The sequence below is a fragment of the Balaenoptera physalus genome, assembly GCF_965194825.1.
Source record: "Balaenoptera physalus genome assembly, chromosome: 11".
Taxonomy (NCBI): Eukaryota; Metazoa; Chordata; class Mammalia; order Artiodactyla; family Balaenopteridae; genus Balaenoptera; species Balaenoptera physalus.
This window is the reverse complement of record NC_138896.1, coordinates 29,257,749-29,278,259: the sequence shown is the minus strand read 5'-3', so window position 1 is coordinate 29,278,259 and position 20,511 is coordinate 29,257,749. Positions and strand designations below refer to the sequence as shown.

Below are 20,511 nucleotides of genomic sequence, written 5' to 3'. Positions count from 1 at the left end.
AGAAGCCATTGGTGGGTGGGCCTGGGGAGGACAACAGCCTTCCAAGGGCAAAGGCCACACCTTCCTTGACTCTGTGCATGAGATAATGCTTTTGAGGCTGTCGCAATAAGAGGCTTTTCTCCTGCAGTGGTTGTGTGTGCTTTATAATTCTCAAACATCCTAGAGGTTCAACTGAAAGGTGCCATCCGGCTGGAAGTAGCATTACGGGAAGCAAAGGTGGCAAAGACCGGGGTTGGGGAGCGGGGGATGGAGAACAGCCTGCCTGTTCCTGCCTGCTCCCCGAAAATGACTACGGCCCTGGGGGCAGAGCAAGGGCACAGCAACCTCTTAAATGGAATAATCTGCTCCCTTCAGCCCGGCTTCCCGGTGTTTATACTTCAAGTCTACTTCCCGTAGGAAATTTGGGCTGACAGACAGGATGACTGTCTGGAATTTGGAGTCCAGGAGCCTTCTGGCAAAGGAAGGAGAGTTTCTTTGGTTGCAGCTGCTGCTGTCTGGGGCTGAGAAAACTAACCCCAAGTTCAACAGATGCGAGCTCCGATTAGCACGATTAGCACGACTCCATCACCTCTGACTTATCTGAAACAGTCTTTATGTTTTCAAACAGCCCTCAGAGCCTTCAGCCATTGGGTATCTGGCTTTAGAATTTTTCCATTTCAAGCAATCCAAGAAAACAGTGAAAAGGAGGAAATCGGGGTGACTTCTATGGAGGAAAACTCATTATTGGTGACAATTTTTCAGTTGTTTTATTTCAGAACAAGCTGGGTTTTGCTAAGGGAAATAAATTTTTCTTGATTGAGCACAATTTTAAAAAATCAACCATAGAAACTAGAAATTTCTAACATTGGAAAAATTAAAATCCAGATTCCAAGAACCAGAAAAATAAATCCAGATTCTAAGAATCAAGGGGCAGTGTCCAGAGTCAGATCAGTGTCTGAGTTTAAAGCCTAGCACTGCCCCTTTGTAGCTGTGTGACCTCGGGCAAGCGATTCTCTGTACCTCAGTTTTCCCACCTGCAAAATGGTGATGATAGTTGTCTACCTCATATGGTCAAGAAAATTAAGTTAATATTTATAAAAAATGCTTAGAACAGGATATGGCATTCAGTAAGCATGATACAAGTCTTTGTTAAAGAAAAGCAGACAATGAAAACTTAATGGTTGGGCTTCCCTGGTGGCGCAGTGGTTGAGAATCTGCCTGCTAATGCAGGGGACACGGGTTCGAGCCCTGGTGTGGGAAGATCCCACATGCCGCGGAGCAACTAGGCCCGTGAGCCACAGTTACTGAGCCTGTGCGTCTGGAGCCTGTGCTCCGCAACAAGAGAGGCCGCGATAGTGAGAGGCCCGCGCACCGGCCCGCACACCGCGATAAGGAGTGGCCCCCGCTCGCCGCAACTAGAGAAAGCCCTAGCACAGAAACGAAGACCCAACATAGCAATCAATCAATCAATAAATCTTTAAAAAAAAAAAAAGAAAAACTTAATGGTAGCAGAAACCTTTCTCATAAGGTTAGAAAATTATATTAGTAAGTCACAGTTTATTCCATCTTTTGCACCCCAAAATCACCTCAAGATCTTGCCTATGTGGGTGGTAGCAAACACTCCCTAATCTCACTTTAGAAAAATGTAAAGTGGAAAAGTACTTATTATTGAATTCCTAATGCACTTTATTCGTTTTTCATTTCTCAACACTGCTTATGGTGGTTTTAATAATTCAGGCGAAATGTTATGTTATTCCTGAAACCTGATTGAAGAGTATATTGATGTTGTTCAAATACATCCAAGGCACAGATTTCAGTTACTCAGCATCTGTCCCTAACCAACCCCTGCAACTTCGGGGAAATATTTATAAGAGAAACACAATCACAATTCCACTCTTACAATTCAATTGCATCTTACTGCTTCCCCTCGGAAGAGGATGAAGTCTGCAGAGTTGCAAAACTGGGGGATGGTTTTGCTTCATAAGCCCCAATAAAAACCACTTCTCCCACACTGGGCCAATCCTAAAGAAGGAAGCATTTATTCGCAGCCTATTGTTGGAATTTGTAAGGACCCAGAACTGAGAACGTGGTCGTTACTGAGTAAAACCTAAAGACAACAGAGATGGGAGGTGACGTGTTTCTGCTTGTTTGCTGGGTAAGGCAGGATGATGTCGGGTTTTGCTTTGCTTGAGCAGTGAGTTGTGGATGGGGGAAAGGATGGAAGAAATTAAAAAATATATTACCAGAAACTCAAGATCTAAAATAGAGCTCAGTGCCAGGACAATATCTGAACCTTTTAAGTAAGTGCACTAAGCCAATTCTATCCTGTTCCTTAAGCAGCACTGTTTTCCCTAAGAACAGTCTTTAGGTACAGATTGGGACGACAAAGTTATGCAAAAACATGGACGGACCTAGAGATGATCATAGTAAGTGAAGCAGGTCACACAGAGAAAGACAAATACCGTATAATATCACTTATATGTGAAATCTAAAAAAATGATACAAATGAACTAATGAACTTATTTACGAAACAGAAACAGACTCACAGACATAGGAAACAAAGTTATGGTTACCAAAGGGGAAAGGGTGAGGGAGGGATAAACTAGGATTTGGGGTTTAACAGACACAGACTACTACAGGACCTAATGTATAGCACAGGGAACTATATTCAATACCTTATAATAACCTATAATGGAAAAGAATCTAAGAAAGAATATAGATAGATAGATAGATAGATAGATAGATAGATAGATAGATAGATAGATATAACCGAATCACTTTGCTGTACCAGAAACTAGCACAACATTGTAAATCAACTATACTCCAATTTAAAATTTTTTTTAATTTAAAAATTAAAAAAAAAAGAAATAGCATCTTAGTATCTCGTTCTACAGAATGAGCCCTTTGCCTTTTTGCTGCTGCAGGTACAAAACGGTCTGCTTGAGAAAACATCCGCCAGCTGCCTTCACAATCCCTCTTGCAGTCCACTGAAAGGAGATGCTGTCTTTATATAACACGTGCTTTAAGAAACTACACAGGGAAGGGTTACTGTCCCTGTCAAATGCTTCCGATCTCCCTGAGATCCAGGACTACGAATGTGCTCATCGGAACTAAGTGCAGTTTAAACAACGTAAATCCAATTCCTTTGTCTCTCACCCTTTTCTCCCCCTCATGTTTCTTCATAGCCTGAAGTCTGAAAGAAAAAGGGAATGCGATCAACCGAGCGACACTGTCTGTTTTTTGCTCCCTTTCTCACTATCCAGGACCTCCTCCACAAGTATTTCAGGGCAATTTCCACGCCTCACCTGCTTTCCAAACTTCCCCTCAAAATCCCAAGGGCAACGGGGCTGCTGGGAACCCAGCTTCATACTTAACACAAATAGTTACAGGTCACAAATAGGAAGAGAGAGAAGTGGGGAAGGCAGAAGGGAGGAGAGGAACAAAGGAAGGAAAGTCAGTAGCAAGGACCCATATTAGAAACGGCAACGAGAGAATGGCACTGGCTCCCGTTCTCAAGCCATCTCTGTCCTTAACTGGGACAGGACCACTGTTCTGTATGATACATAATCCTAACGAAGTCAATGAGGCGACTCTTTTAAGATCATCTGAGACGTTCTCAGCGCAATGGATGGCCAGTGTGTACACGCTAAGTGTCACTCTCCTCACTATGGTGCTTTTTGTTTCCAAACCGATCAGACAAGAAATATTGTTTTCCGTGTAACTTCCCAAATAGCACGAACCCACGTTAATCTTTAAGTTGAACATTTTGGACCCCCACTTACCCCATTATGCTTGGGTTATGTTATCAAAAGAACTAAAGTTTTAAAAAATGACAGAAAGGGACTTCCCTGGTGGCAAAATGGTTAGGAGCCCTCCTGCTAATAATGCAGGGGACATGGGTTCGAGCCCTGGTCTGGGAAGATCTCACATGCCGCGGAGCAACTAAGCCTGTGCGCCACAACTACTGAGCCTGCGCTCTAGAGCCTGCAAGCCACAACTACAGAGCCCGCGAGCCACAACTACTGAGCCTGTGGGCCACAACTACTGAAGCCCACATGCCTACAGCCTGTGCTTCCAACAAGAGAAGCCACCGCAATGAGAAGCCCGCGCACTGCAACAAAGAGTAGCCCCTGCTCGCCGCAACTAGAGAAAGCCTGCACGCAGCAACAAAGACCCAACGCAGCCAAAAAAAAAAAGACAAAAACATGGCACATTAAGCATTAACAATAGACTTACACCTTGATGATACTTGGACCTGGTAATAAACTCTTAAATAAATTCTGAATGGACATTCAATTCCTGCTGCTGAAAAGGACATATTACAGGAAACCACAGTACAGTCCCAATCTACCAACAGAAAACTGCTATGACTCCAGAAAGGAAGGAAACATACAAAATGCCACAGCCCTTCAGTCTCCCATCCTCCTGGCCACATAAGGTCTCGTCCTGTGTTTCCAACACTAGGATTCCATGGAAGTAGGGCAGCAGTTTTGTGGAGTTCAACTTTAAAACCGTAAACCCATGGAAGGCAGAGAGGGGTGAGTGGAACCAAAAGAAGAGGCTCTTGTTGGTGAGAAAGATGGGAACCACTGGCCTGGCTTCACAGTGCTGGGGGTCTACATGGCATTCAGGAGCACGGCACCACCTGCTTAAGGTGGATAAGGGTTAAGTGAGGTCCTACACGACCTCTTACACAGAATACACAGGACTAGGCGATTTTATCCCCACCCTCATCCTCTTGAACAATTCAGCGTAAAATGGACAAGGACCAGAAAACGATCTTATTATACAGGATTATCTGCTGCCCAGAACTCACTGCAATCAGATCAACAAGGTATTGTTTCCAGAGGCCTCTCCGAGCACCTGGAATGGTTTTTCTGAAACAGAACCTCTCTTTGTTATGGGATTTTACCTGGGTGTACCTTTGAGAATAGCAATTTGGAAACAAACCTTCCTTAAAAGAACACCTTAAACATAAACTTCCCAATGCAAAATCCTGGGGAAAAAGGTTAAACTACTGGAAGAGATAATAACATCTGAGTGAGACGACTGTGATTTAGTTGGAAAAGTGTATTGCTGAAATACTGCTTTCTCGGAAGGTAGGGTCAAGTTTTGTTTGATTTGGCACTTCCATTCTTTCTACAAAATAAGATTGTTTCAAGGACACAGACATAGTAGTTTACAAGGTTACAGTGGCCATAAGAATGCCTAAGATCATTGTATTAAATTGCTTTCTGCTGCTGGACCAGATTTACTTCTACAACTCCCTGTGTTCTCAAGAATTCTGAAAACTGCACTGCAAGAGAGTTTAGAACTATAGCTGACCATAATCTAATCTATAAATCCAGCTACTAAAGGAATGGAGTCGCTTCTTTAATAAAGTGAGGGCTTCCCTGGTGGCGCAGTGGTTAAGAATCCGCCTGCCAATGCAGGGGACAGGGGTTCGATCCCTGGTCCGGGAAGATCCCACATGCCCCGAGGCAACTAAGCCCGTGTGCCACAGCTACTGAGCCTGTGGTCTAGAGCCCTCGAGCTACAACTACTGAGCCCGCGTGCTGCAAATACTGAAGCCTGCGTGCCTAGAGCCCATGCTCCGCAACAGGAGAAGACACCACAGTGAGAAGCCCGCGCACCGCAACGAAGAGTAGCCTCTGCTCGCCACAACTAGAGAAAGCCCGCGCGCAGCAACGAAGACTCACGCAGCCCAAAATAAAATAAATAAATAAATAAATTTATTAAAAAATAAAATGAAATAAGAGAATTCCAAATATTTACATAATTAAGCACGATGTGAACACTGTTTTCTGCTAATTAGATATATTAGAAGAAGTGTTCTGCCTGGCCACCTTAAAGGACAATTTAATGAAATATCGGCTCCTAGGCAGGATCCTATACCAGAGGAAAAAGTATGCTATCAAGGGCCTTACTGGGTCAACTGACAACTATGGAATATGGACAGCAAATTAAAATCTTGTATCCATGTTAAATTTACTGAAGTTGAAAACTGTGCTAGTTTTTTAAGAGAATATCCTTATTGTTAGGAAATACATACTGAAGAATCTAGGCATAAATGGTCATAAAATGGTTCAGAAAAATTATTTTATGTCTGTATATATGTGCATATACATGCTATATATTGTGTACTATGTAACATTATATAACATTATATATAACATAGATTATTCTACATGGCACATTTTATAATATAAGATTTATATTTTTATAGAAAGAGAGCAAATGATAATGCAAAAGGGCAAAATGTTAACAATAGGTCAATCTGGGCACAGGTATATAGATATTCTTTGTACTATTTTTGTAATTTTTCCATACGTTTGAGATTATATCCAAATTAAAATTTTTTATTAAAAAGGAGGAAGAATTGGAGCCTCCCTTGCCCAGCTGGTTGCCTGCAAAGGGTTGTTTTATTCAAGTCTGTATAGGTTCATCCCAAGTCGGGGGTTCACCCCAGTCTGACTTTCACTTGGTTTGATCGTTCATATAAATTAGCAAAAAGAAGCAAAATGAGTTGTTTTTTTAAACTTTCTCTACATTTCTGATTATAAAAGTAGCATGTACTTATTATAGAAAATTTGGGAAAAAGACAGAAAACTAATAAAGAAGGAAAAAAATCCACATAAATCTCACCAAATCCCACCAAACTGGAAGAAACATCATCGTCATTTTGGCATATTTCCTTCAGTCTTTATTCCCAAATTTTAAGAGAACTAGGATAATATTCTATAAAGTGTGTAGTGTTGAGCTTTTTTTTCCCCCCATTCTTTAGCCTAGTATAAACATTTTCCTATGTCATGGGTAAAAAAATAAAAAACTTCATAATAAAATCTTCAATGTCAACATAATATTCTACTATATAGATATGCCATAATTTACATAGCCATTTCCCTAAAACCAGCCCTTTGAGTATTTCCAGTTTTTATTTATTATAAATAATGCTAAATTAAAAGCTCAAGATCTTTGTGCTTAAATTTTTTTTTGTATTCCTGGTTTATATCTTTATGATAGATTCACAAAAATAGAATTGCTGGGCCAAAGAGTATAAACATTTTTAAGACTCAATACAAAAGGTCAAACCACCTTTTAGGAAGTTAAGCTTACCCCTTTATCTTTAAGGAAAACGATCCCAAATGGGATTATCAAAACTTTGAGCTGAAATATCATTTAATATTAAAGAAAGGGACGTTACTGCCATAGTCTGAAAACTGTAGTTTTCAGATCACACTTAGCTGCTAGGACAAGTTCTTAAGCTATTTTTTGCCCTCAAAAGAGGAAGAACTGAAATAGTCCAGCCTGTATCCACACACACTGACAACTAGGTAAAAGATATAGGGCCCAGCCTCAGATGATAACTGATATACTAAGCTTTGAGTGTCTAAAACCCAAAAGACCTTTCTATCTTCCTGATAGAAATGCGATCCTAAAAATATAAGGGGGAAAAAGTACACGTGAGAAAAGTGATAGGAACCTAAAAGCAAGGTTCAAATTCAAAAAGGCAAATTTAAGACAAGTTGTTTTTTTTCCTCCCTCAATTTTCTGAGCAGTCTCCTGTGAAGAAGCAAGGGCTCCAAAGTCAGGAGACATGGATTCAGTCCCATCTGTCCCAAACAAAAGACTCCCCTGGGTCAATGCAGCCAAACCTCTCTGAACTTGATTCCCTCACTTGTCAAATGACAAGGTCGAACAAAGTCCCTAAAGGTCACTCTCACGTCTCTGATGCCAAAACACTGTCCTCTAAATGTGCCATGGGAACAGGTGGCAGAGGAGTTATTCTCTCTGAACATATTATGTCGAATGCTGACCACACAACGAGAGATCAAACAGCACTTGGTATTCAAAGGAGATTCCAGAAACTTTGCATTTCCCATTCCTTCCGCCCACAGGGACCAGGGAGGGAGAGGCGGGGGATCTGGAAACGAGGGGAAAAGATGGGAGGCTCACCGTGGCCATTGCAGTAGTAGATCCACTTCTCCCGGTTCTGGGTGGGGGTCACGGATTTCTTGAGCCCCGCCTTTTCCACAATGGTGCTGGGATCCTGCCGGGGCCCCTTCTTCAGAGTCCTCGAGCTTTTCCGGATACTGCACACCACTATCACCACGAGCACCAGCAGCAGGAAAAGCACGATGATCCACGGCAGATGCTCATTAATGTCGAAATGCTTGTGCAGGTTCTGCCTGGGATGGCCCCTCTTGAGGCCTTTGATGGGCGTGCTGGACTTCTCGCCCCCAGTGGCCTCCATGGATGGCAGCAGCTTCAGGATGTGTCTGTGGTGGGGGCCTTGCTGGTGGTTGACTACCTGGAGGTTTGGGAGGGTCTGGTTCACGCCTTCCTCCCCCTTCGCTGAGCTTGTGTTCCCAGGGACTGTCCCTTCCTGGATGCCACTCGGCACCTTTGGTCTAACAGAGGCAGAAGAGTTGGATTCTGTTGAGTTCATGCCTAGAAAAAAAGAGTAAGGAGGGGGGAAGAGCTTTTCTATATGTGGGGCTCTATACATTCCCTCCTCTTCCTAGTCATCTCCAAACCAGGCCAGATAATCCAAGAAAAGATGACCTTTGGAGCTTAAGAATAAATGGCATTGTACATTTTCATAAAGACCCTGACAGCACCTTTATGTAGAAGGTAAAAACTCAGCTTAACAGCTAAACTCACTTCCTCATGTCAAAACCAAGGGCATCCTCAGGGATCCAGTGTCTGAGTTTCACAGCAGCTTCTCCTGTGCTGCACGTACTGGGTCAACCCTTAATTGTTTTGATTATTCAGAAAACTAGTTCCAATTGGATTCCTTTGTCCTTTAGTTTCTTTATTGCTACTCTCCCACCAGTTGGCTATTTCATGATGCAGTGGTAAAATGGAGAATATGACTAAAATAAAGAAAAGAGCTCGAACTCCAATCTAAGTTTGACTAGTGAAAAGTTTGGTGAGACAGGTCAGTGAATAAAATAAGGCAGGACTTGCTTAGTATGTGCTAGTGACAAGAGGAACAAGATTTGGGCAGGCAGCTTAGTGGACTGCTTTCGGAGAAGCTTCCACAAGCATTCTCTATTAAGAAGTGAAAGCCTGGGAATTTGAGTCCCAAGAGACGGGACCTGGCCTGAATCAACCCCTGAGGAAACCTGGGCAGGTCACGGGATCTCTCTGAGGCTGTTTCTTCATTTCAACTGGCGGTTGTGAGAAGGCCCTCCTTATGGAGTCATCAGGAAGGTCAAACGTAACCACACGTGAGAGTCTGCTGGAAGGCGCAGCTCACATTGGCTGTCATCTCATGAAAATTAAATTTAATCAAAAAGGATTTGAAAATAAAAACAATGTTATTCTTGCCTGAGGTTCAAAATGAATTCTGAGGAAAACTGGGATATACTTAATGGAGGACATAAAGTCCTCTGAAAAAAAGAAATTCTTTTCTAGATGTGAATGCTAGTTACCTTCGACGTGACACGGATGTACTTGTTTCCTGAAGCTTCTGCCTTACTTTCCTTTTCTGGCCCACCTCAGATCCAACATTCATCCCTCCCTTCCAGATGTCATGGTATTTTTCTCCCCTTCTCCTTCTGACCTTCGGGCTGTGTCTCCCCCAAGGATTGACTGGGTGTTGGAAAACTTTTAATCTAGAAGGGACCTTAAAACAGCTAAATCACTCATTTATGGTGTCATATGATTGACAAGTTTGCAACCAAGGCCTGGAGAAGTTCAGTGACTTCCATAAGGCCACACGCTGACCTTGTTTCTCTCAGTTTTTATTTTCTAGCTTGATGTCACCTAGTTCTCAGATACTTGCTCCCCCCGATAGATAACTTCTGAGTCTCAATGTTTCTAACAGGTCCAAAGAAGCTAGACTTTAAATAGCCACAAAACGCAAGCCCTTTCTTCAAGGGGTGACTTTGGAATAGACCAGATGGAGAAAACATCCTGGGTCCAAGCCCATTCTCGGTACCTCCACGGGGCACAAAGCCTTCCTCACATACATAACTCATGAGGTTAAGTTACCTTTGGGAACATAAGTGGAGGAAGGGACTTCGTGGGGTTCCACGTGCTCAGGGCGGGAAAGGCTGATTGTGCCAGGGGAAGGAGGGGTGGTGCTGGAGAGGGGCGGGAGCGTGCCACAGACGTTGTCTGCCTCCTTGGTCCCCAGCCTGATCACCACCAGGTTCTGACTCAGACAGTCTGTGTATGATCTGCATCTCATCACACTGGAAGGCACATCAGAGAAGGTCCCCCGAGCACACTGCTTACACCGTACGTCCTCCATCTCTGTCCCCTTCTTCCGCACCCCCCAACCCACAGGGCACGCCGTGTGGGGGGCGCAGGTACCATTTGACTGGAACATGCCAGGTGGGCAAGTGCATTCTCGGTCAGTCAAGGCAGCACAAGGTAATTTCTCAATCATCGGCCAGGGGCACGGCTGACTACACCCGTGGCATTTCTCAATGCCATTCTCGTGTCTGGTAAAGGTCCCCATGGGGCAGCTGCTGCAGACACGCAGGCTTGTGTTGGTACAGTGCTCAGACACATAGGTTCCTGCCGGACACTTGTCACAGGTAAGCACCTGGCCAGTGACACGGTCGACATGGTGGTATTTGCCAATGAGACTTGGGGCCTTCTGTTCCGGCTGAGCCCTGGTGGTACTGAGGAATCCAAGCTGAAAGAAAGAAAAAGCAGGTGGGGGGACAAAAACCAAGAAGGTGTTACACGGGAAGAGGAGGAGAAAGGATGGAAGAGTCCCAACCCCACCATCATCATTCCCATGACAGGTCTGAGCCGTTCTGTACCCTTTTAACACTGCGGCTGCAACATAACAGAGAGAGAAACAGACCCCAGTTCCGTATGGGGGCCTGACCTCCTGGCTCTGAAGCTTTGGTTTTGTTGCCTGACCTTTGCCTCAGCTTCCTTTTTTTTCCATCTGTAAAATGAAGCTGACAGTACCTCTCGAACTGATTGTAAAATCAATGGAGAATATGAATGTGAAAGCACTTTGGGACTCGTATTAAAAATGCTACACAGAAGTCAAAATCCTAATGCACGAGGAAAATAACTTGCTGAATAGTGTCTTCCTTCTGTGACCCAAATGTTGCGTGGCCATTTCTTGATACCAGGACAAGTCAGCTGAGAAGCAGGATGGCAAATATTTGAGCTGCTACTTCCATAACAGGGGATCCGGTTGGAGTTAACCAATAGACAAAGGTAAATGTTTTTTGCTTGTATTTTGTAAAACAGAGGCAGGCCCTTGGCATTCTTAACGAGCTTTAAATAATAGAATTAATGCTTTTAGATGCACATCCTGTTTGTTGAGCCTCCAAAGGCCACAGTCAACCTGCAGCCACCTAGGAGCCCAAACACAAAGCTTGGGGAGGAGGGCAATCAAGTTCAAAAACAGTATTTAAGAATGTTCCCTATGAAATGCAAAGACAAATTTAGATGATACCGAAAATCTGATGTTAGGGAAAACACCTGAATCGAGAGACACAGTCACTGAGAAAAGTTCAGGAGAACAGGAGCCAGAAAACCTGAGGCTGGTTCTCCCTGATCGAGATCCTTACTTCTCTCCTTGATACAGAGGCAGGGAAACTAAATCAGAGCTTCAAACAAAGACTCGGGCCTCAAACTCAGCATCAAAATTACCTGAGAAGTTTTTTAAAAATCCACATCCCCAGCCCATCACCTGAGATCATGTGGCTCTGCAGTGTGGCCAGGAATCTGTTTTGGTTTGGTTTGGTTTGCTTGTTAAGCTTTCCAAGTGATTCTCATCCCCAACTAAGTTTTAGACCCCCTGAACCACGACGGGCCTCCTCGGGCTCTAATCACCGATGATTCTAAGACAGCCCAGTTCCACGGTCAGAGCCCTTCCCTCTGCCTCTCACCCAACCTGGCACTTCTTATTGTTTTAATATTGCTCTTTTTTAATTATTATTTTTATAACAAAAATAAACATTCTTGTAACAATTTTAATAATTATGAAACAGAGTGAAATGTTTAAGTCTCTGCTCAAATCCACCCATCCCTGGAGAAACGCACTGTTCATTTTGGTGTGCACCGTTCCAGACCATTTTCTGAGCATTTACACATAAAACACACATACACGCTTTCAGTTGGCCAGTTCAGCTACTTTGGGTTTGGTTTTGGTTTACGTATATAAAGGGGACAGGCCATACCCACCATTCTGTGACTTGCTTTTGTTCACCTTCTAATACTGCATCACTGAAATCTTTCCATGTCTGAACACGTAGGTACTTCCTTCTTTATAATGGTCAAGTTCTCTTCAACAGTATGGATATGTCTTTGAACATGCGCATGGCAAAGAATTTAGAGATTCTTCCTACTGAGGACATGTAGATTGCTCCTCTGTCCATGCGTCAGTGTACGCATGCGTCTTTCTATAACCCGTATTCGCCTCCTTCCCTTCCCACTCCACACCCCAGTTTCCCTTTTCCTTCCTTCTCATCCCAAATGACAGCTACAACCATGCTGCTCTCAGTCTTTTGAGAACCCCTGTCTTCAAGGAGCAAAGAAGTCTCCGTACAACCCATAACTAGGAACCTCTCACTCCTTCTCCTCTTTATTACTATGAATCTACTAGATACGTATTTTCAGCCTAAGAGAGCACCAGACCTGAAATACAAAGAATACCTGGGCAAAGATTTAGAGAACAGAGGACTTGTGTTCTTGTCCAGACTCTGCCTTAAGATCCATTGGACCTGGTTTTACATGCTTGTAAAATTATCAGGTTGGACTAGGTTGTATTCACCTCTAACCTTCAAGGTGTCTGTGATTGTTTATCAAGTTCCACCTTCTCTATGAAGCCTTTACAACCATTCCTAGACACCCAGATTCCAAGCCGACGAGCAAACTCTTCATCGCATTTCCTGTTTCTTCTGTTCATCATGTTGGTGCCTAACGACATATTGCCTTGTAATGTTAGTTGATGGCTTCCTCAGTGTATATATTTATCTTCCCATAATGATTATAAGCAGCTCGAGGCCAGGGTCAACCACGTAGATTGCATTTCCTCCCTTGCTCAACCACCTCAGTGATGAAGGTCATGGAAATGATAAACAAAGCATCCTCTGAGCCAAGGGTCAGCAAACTACATGCCCCCTGTTCCTGTAAATAAGTGTTATGGGAACCTAGGCATTCGTTCAGCTATTGTCTATGGCTGCTTTCATGCTATAACGGCAGAGTTGGATAGTTGCAAGAGAGACCATATGGCTGCAAACTTAAAGTATTTACTATCTGGCTCTTTACAGGAAAGAAAAAAAAAAAAAGCCTGCCAATACCTGTGTTCAGCAGTCAAAAGAAATGTCAAAAAATTCAGGGACCAGGAGGTCACTCACAGAAACACTCATACCTCCTCGGAGAGTCTAGCAAAGAGTATGGAGTTCGTGGCTTCCTTTCTTGACACCCATTCCAACTGACACGCCAAATCTGATCCTTCCATCCCCTGCTTAAAATTCTCAATGGCTCCCCCCACATGACTTACGATGGAATGCAAAATCTCTACCAGAGTTAGGACTTCCTCCGAAATGCCGTCCCTGCCCTCCCCTCCCCAACTTAAAACTGGTCTCATATTCTCCCCTCATATACATTTTTTTAGGCTAATAAATGTTTTTTTTTAAATTTATTTTATTGAAGTATAGTTGACTTACAGTGTTGTGTTAATTTCTGCTGTCCAGCAAAGTGACTCAGTTATACATATATATACATCCTTTTTCATATTCTTTTCCAGCATGGTTTATCACAGGGTATTGAATACAGTTCCCTGTGCTATGCAGTAAGACCTTGTTGTTTATCCATCCCCTCATTCCTGTTTTTCCTATACGACTACCCTCATTTTGTAGTTACACATTCATCTGCTTAGTGTGTCTTCCCCTCTGGACCACAAGCTCCATGAGGATAAGAATAGACTCTCTGTTACATTCTGATGCTCTCCAAGTCCTTGAGGATAGTACCCAATGTGTGGTATAACTGGCAAGGGTTTGTTGGCTAAATGAATGAATGGCTTTGTAGACCATAAGTAATTAGAAGCAGCAAAGTAAAGGGTGGGGATGGAAGAGGTTGCTGGGCCTGAGCACGGATATAAAGGCAAGTGAGAGAAAACCAAAATGCCTCCACCACGTAGCCGTCATCACTCAAAAGAGATAAAGCAGACTGGCACCCTTTGGTGGAAGGGCAAATAGTTAGTTTCACCTCCAAAGCCCCTGAGGATATCACTCTGTTTTAACAGAACCAAAACTGGTTTATAAGAATTATGCTCGGGGCTTCCCTGGTGGCGCAGTGGTTGAGAATCTGCCTGCCAATGCAGGGGACACGGGTTCGAGCCCTAGTCTGGGAAGATCCCACATGCCACGGAGCAACTGGGCCCGTGAGCCACAATTACTGATCCTGCGCGTCTGGAGCCTGTGCTCCGCATCAAGAGAGGCCGCGATGGTGAGAGGCCCACACACCGCAATGAAGAGTGGTCCCCACTTGCCGCAACTAGAGAAAGCCCTCGCACAGAAACGAAGACTCAACACAGTCATAAATAAATAAATAAATAAATAAAAGAACGTGAATTTCTTTTTATTTAAAAAAAAAAAAAAAAAAAGAATTATGCTCTGTGTGGTGCTTAAGAGGACAAGCAAACGTAATGAAGAATTTCAAATATCTCCCCTTCATTTCATAAAAAGATTACACTAACTTGGTGCTTGGAATTATAAGCAGTATAATGAGATTATTCTCCAGAAGTCACCTATGTCCCATCTTAGTTTCAACTTTAGTTATTTGAAAAAATTTCATGTACTTAGGACACTTATTTCACCACCAATCATGGTTAAATGAGCAAATATCAGTGTACCACCCCAAACTGTACAGGATATGGGAGCACTATAAATACTTATGAAGTGATTAAAAGGGAAAACCCAAGACAAAGCAAATTTCAAAGGAGGGAAGAGGTAGCTCTAAAATGACCAGCTATAAAGGCCTCGGTGATACACGTCACACCTGTCCTGTTATATCACTTCCACTCTAGGGGCACAGAGATGGACCCAAGAAGCACCAGATGTGCTGATACATGTCAGAATACTGATGCCTATTTCTCTTTAACAATTCTTATCGCATGACGTCGTCCTTCAAACAAATAGGGAAAAAATTCCATGCAGTTTATAAGTACAACGTGTTTATGTCATTCTTGTTCCCTATCAAATTCCAAACACTTTTCATGGAAAATGAGCAATTGTTTAATGCTGCCTAAAACTAGTACATCAGAAGGAATCTCAGCTACTGTGGATACAATAACAAAGAAAAGGGAACCAAGTTATTCCTGAGATGGTGACTATAAGACATACTAATAGATGCTCAAACAGCAAAAGCCTGGCAGGGTAGAGACACCCCCAGAAGTTCTGACCATTTTATTTTCAGCATCACATTAAATTTGTAATCGCAAGACACTGACTGCTGGGAATTCTCTAGACTTGAGAAAGAAAAAGAATATACAAAGAGAAAGGCACCAGGGATAAAGCTTCTACAAAGCACGGACAGACCTGTTCTCAGTTGTGTTATATAAATTTGGTTGGCTCTGGCACTGCCTACTATCCTCTCTGACATAAAAAAGCCTTCTGTTGCTAGGGCAAAAGCAGGGACTGCTGTTAAAGCTGGCAAATCTAGAGAATGCTGAGGCCAGAATGTGCTGACAACATGACCGGAAGGAGGCAAGCTCAGGGGACACAGGGGAAAAGGGAAAAAAATGGGCAAGACTGAACTAACCCAGATGCTGTCTTCCCTGGAACCTACAATACAGAAGGGTGTGTACTCAGCCTTCAGGCCTTGGACCACAGAAACGCATCTCCCTCCATCCATCACGATGGCTAGTTCTATAGGCTAAGACCCCACCTACATGGAGAAGCCAAGTTATAAATAAGACAGTGGTAAAGGTGTAGGGGAAACATGCCTCTGGGCTCACTAAGAATTTATAGAATCCTCATATAAACCAAGGCAAAACTAACACCACCAGCCAGGCCAGCAACTCCAGCCTGAAAGTATAAACAAAACCTAATTTAGCCTGAAGCATGTGAGCAAGCCCAGCTCTACCAGACCCTGATTTGGAGCTGGGGGGGGAGGGGGGAGGGGGGAGGGGGGGAGGGTATGGAAGTGGTTTGACCTGTGTCTCCATTTCCTCATTAACATAATGGAGATAGGGTTTCCCTGGTGGCGTAGTGGTTGAGAATCTGCCTGCCAATGCAAGGGACACGGGTTCGAGCCCTGGTCTGGGAAGATCCCACATCACGGAGCGGCTAGGCCCGTGAGCCACAATTGCTGAGCCTGTGCATCTGGAGCCTGTGCTCCGCAATGAGAGGCCGCGATGAGAGGCCCGCGCACCGCGATGAAGAGTGGCCCCCGCTTGCCACAACTAAAGAAAGCCCTCGCACAGAAACGAAGACCCAACACAGCCAAAAATAAATAAATAAATAAATAAAAATTTAAAAAAAAAATAATGGAGATAATAATAATACAATTAAATAATTTTAATAATAATGCAATAAAAATAATACATAGGGTAACAATCCTAGGGTTGTTTTCACAATTAATTGTTACTACACATAAAGCAGGTAGAACACGCATGACCCAAGGACGTTCTCCATGAATGTTAGTTATTTTAATCATCATCTACTATCATTTTACTCTAGTTGAGCTTCAGTCCCTTGGGATTAGACAACTTTTTAAAACACCCCAATTAAAACACAAATATCCAATAGAGAACAAACTAGTGGTTACCAGTGGAAAGAGGGAAGGGGGAGAAGCAATATGGGGATGGGGGAAAAAGGGTCACTATGGGATTATACGAATACGAATCATGTGTATGAAACTTTTGAAAACTGTAAAGCACTACAGAATTTAAAGAATCTTTCATTCAATAAAAAAATAATAATAATGAATAATACCTGTTTTTTTGCAACACTAACTAAAGAATAAACGTGTAGCCTCCTTTTTATTAAAAAACAAAACAAAACACGGGAGTTCCCTGGAGGTCCAGTGGTTAGGACTACATGTTTTCACTGCAGAGGGCATGGGTTCCATCATCCCTAGGTGGGGAACTAAGATCCCACAAGCCGTGAGGTGCGGCCAAAAAAAAAAAAAAAAACACGAAAATATCCGATTCTTGATAAGTGTGTCAAAGACTCTAGATTAAAAAAAAACAAACTGTAATCCTAAAACACACCCTACTAGGCTAGGGGCCCACACAAAACAAAACATACAGACTGCATGGCAAGGAAGTAAAAGACAAGCAAGGACCAACTGGCGTTTCCAAACAGATTTAGAATATAAACTTACTATACAGCAAATGAGAACACACAAGAGGAGAAAGGATTTGTTACTAGTAGGTACACTGGAGACAAAGGGAGAAGAAGTTAAGTCAGCACTTTGCAGAGTGAAATTCCCTGATCTTGTCCCACAAGATGTTCACGATTCTAGGGTCTACAACACCGGTGAACAAACTCCGGCTTTTACATTTTCAATAGTTGGGGAAAAAATATCAAAAGAAGAATAAAATTTTGTGACACATGAAAAAAATGATTTGAAATTCAAATTTCAGTGTCCACAAATCAAGTTTACTTGGAACCCAGCCACACCCATTCTTCTGGGCATTGCCTAGGTCCGCTTTCAAAGTACAGAGGCAGGGCTTCCCTGGTGGCGCAGTGGTTGAGATTCTGCCTTCCAATGCAGGGGACACGGGTTCGAGCCCTGGTCTGGGAAGGTCCCACATGCCGCGGAGCAGCTAAGCCCGTGTGCCACAACTACTGAGCCTGCGCGTCTGGAGCCTGTGCTCCGCAACAAGAGAGGCCCGCGCATCGCGATGAAGAGTGGCCCCCGCTCGCCGCAACTGGAGAAAGCCCTCGCACAGAAACGAAGACCCAACACAGCCAAATATAAATAAATAAATAAACTTCTTTAAAAAAAAAAAAACAAAAAACAAAGTACAGAGGCAGAGTTGAGTAGTTTCCATAGAGGTCACATGGTCTACATGGCCGAAAATACTATCTAGCTCTTTATAGATAAAGTTCACCAACCCCTGGTCTAAAAGTTTAGGAAATGCTCCTGATTGGAGCCCTCTCTTGCAGAGGCACAATTAATGGCAGCCTGATGATGGCTCCAAGAGGCCCAGCGGGAGAGCTGCAGAAAATGGTGAAACTTATTTGACCATGAAATCCTTTACTCACACTAGGAGCATGAACATTCTGCAGAACACACTGATGTAGTTCTCACCACCAACATGATGCTGAATTCCAGAAAGGTTAATAAACCCAACATTAAAAAGATCAAATATAAAATTTAAAGTAATAGCAATAGTTGATTTAGCCCATCTGTAAAGAGATCGATGTCTAGAAATAAAGACACAGATGTAGAGAATGGACTTGAGGACACGGGGATGGGGAAGGGTAAGCTGGGATGAAGTGAGAGAGTGGCATGGACTTATATATACTACCAAATGTAAAATAGATAGCTAGTGGGAAGCAGCCAAATAGCACAGGGAGATCAGCTCGGTGCTTTGCGACCACCTAGAAGGGTGGGATAGGGAGGGTGGGAGGGAGACGCAAGAGGGAGGATATATGGGGATATATGTTTATGTATAGCTGATTCACTTTGTTATAAAGCAGAAACTAACACACCATTGTAAAGCAATTATATTCCAATAAAGATGTTAAAAAAAAAAAAAAGGAGATCAATGTCTGACTGTGAAAACAAAAATCAACAACAAAAAAGAAGATACTCTCAGACACAAAAGACAATACTCTCATTTTCTGATACTCTCAGAAAATAGGTTTAAGAAATTAACTGAGGGAACTCCCTGGCAGTACAGTGGTTAGGACTCCACACTTTCAATGCCATGGCCTGGGTTCAATCCCTGGTCAGGGAACTAAGATCCTGCAAGCCGCATGGCATGGCTGAAAAAAAAAAAAGAAAGAAAAAGAAAAAAGAAAAGAAATTAACAGAAATGTTTGCATTATGAAATATAAAAACATTAAAAGCAAACTGGAAAAATATACGCCATATACAGCTAATAAAAGCTTATAACTGAAAATGTAAAGAATTAATGCAAAGGAGGTTAACACAAATTCCACTCAATAGCTGAGACAGAATAATTACAAGGGAAATTATCCCATGGATAAATTGATGATATCCCTAGCAACTACTGAAATGTAAATTTGCACAGCCAAGGACCTTTACATGTCTATATTAAAGCAGCATAAATAAATTAAAATGAGAAGCTTCAATGTTGGCAGGCTTGTGGGGTAGAAGGTACATTTATAGGTTCCTGGTGATGCTCTTAATGAATTTAGTCTTTCTAAAGACAGTCTGGCAACACGCAGCACGAGTCATAAAATGGTTCATTCATTTCCTGCGACCCAGCAATTCCACTTTGGGGAACACACTTCAAATGTACCTCACTTTTGGGAACAACCCAAAAGGAAAAAGAGCAACTCGTCTGTACAGAGACAGCTCTATCAGTGCTGCTCGCCTGCAGCAGGAAAACAATGACAATAACCCAAGTGTCCAACAACAGGGGGATGACTCAACACACTGCCAACCAGAGAAGAGGCGGGCTTAAAAACTGGCGGGCATGAAGATTGCACTGACATAAATCACAGCACCTCAAACTCACATCCAAACTTTGGGTGCCCCAATCCCACCCACTCCTTCCCCAGCCTCCCCTTCAAAGGAATCAGACCATCAAAGACTCAACTCAAGAACCGGAGAGTCATGGGATTTCCCTGGCGGTCCAGTGGTTAGGATTCCGAGCTTCCACTGCGGGGGTCACAGTTTTGACCCCTGTGCCCCCCGGGGAACTAAGATCCCACAAGCCACACGGTGCCAGGGAGCCAGCCTTGATGACTGCTTTCTTTTCACTGCACCTGCCCGCTCGTATTTCACCATCAGGAAACTCTCTTCAAACTCTTGCAAATCTAACTGGTAACCCCGCATCTTCACTGCCACCACCCCAGAACCATCATCTTTCCCCTGAACTATGGCAAAAGGTTCCAACTGGCCTCCTGCATCTACGTTCCTCCTTTCCAACCCATTTTCCACAGAACTGCCAGAGTGATCTATTAAAAAAAAAAAATCTAATTAAAGCCATATTATAACCCTGCTTCCCACTGTACTCTGAGTGATATCCTGACATATTCGTATCTTTAAAGATCTTGTACAATTTGGCCTCTGCCCACCTCTTCGACCTCAGTCCGTGCTCCCTCTGCCTCTATTCGCTGAGCAGCAACCACAATGGGCTTCTTTCCAGTCTCTGAACATGTAGGCCCTTTCCTACCTCTGGGCCCTTACACGTGCTGCTCCCTCTTACTGGAATATTCACGCTTCTGCTCTTTCAGAAGATTAGTCCTTAAATATCAACCCTTCTGTCTTCCCTGATAAACTATAAACTTCAAGAGGGAGGACCCATTAATAGCCTTTTACTATCACATACCCAGAGTCTAGCAATGCCTGATGTTTAACAGATGCACCATCAATATTTATTAAATGAATGAGAAATATATC

General features: G+C 43.1%; 1 protein-coding gene across 1 annotated transcript in view; it reads right to left on the bottom strand.

Moving 5' to 3' along the window:
- The window catches only part of TNFRSF21 (TNF receptor superfamily member 21), a 65,431-nt gene that overhangs the window by 35,496 nt on the left and 9,424 nt on the right, over positions 1-20,511 (bottom strand). Inside the window, exons 2-3 of the mRNA XM_082411680.1 lie at positions 9,979-10,630; positions 7,936-8,430 (exon numbers count right to left, since the gene is read on the bottom strand). Coding sequence (XP_082267806.1) covers positions 7,936-8,430; positions 9,979-10,630 — 1,147 coding nt within the window. The remainder of the gene's footprint in view (positions 1-7,935; positions 8,431-9,978; positions 10,631-20,511) is intronic.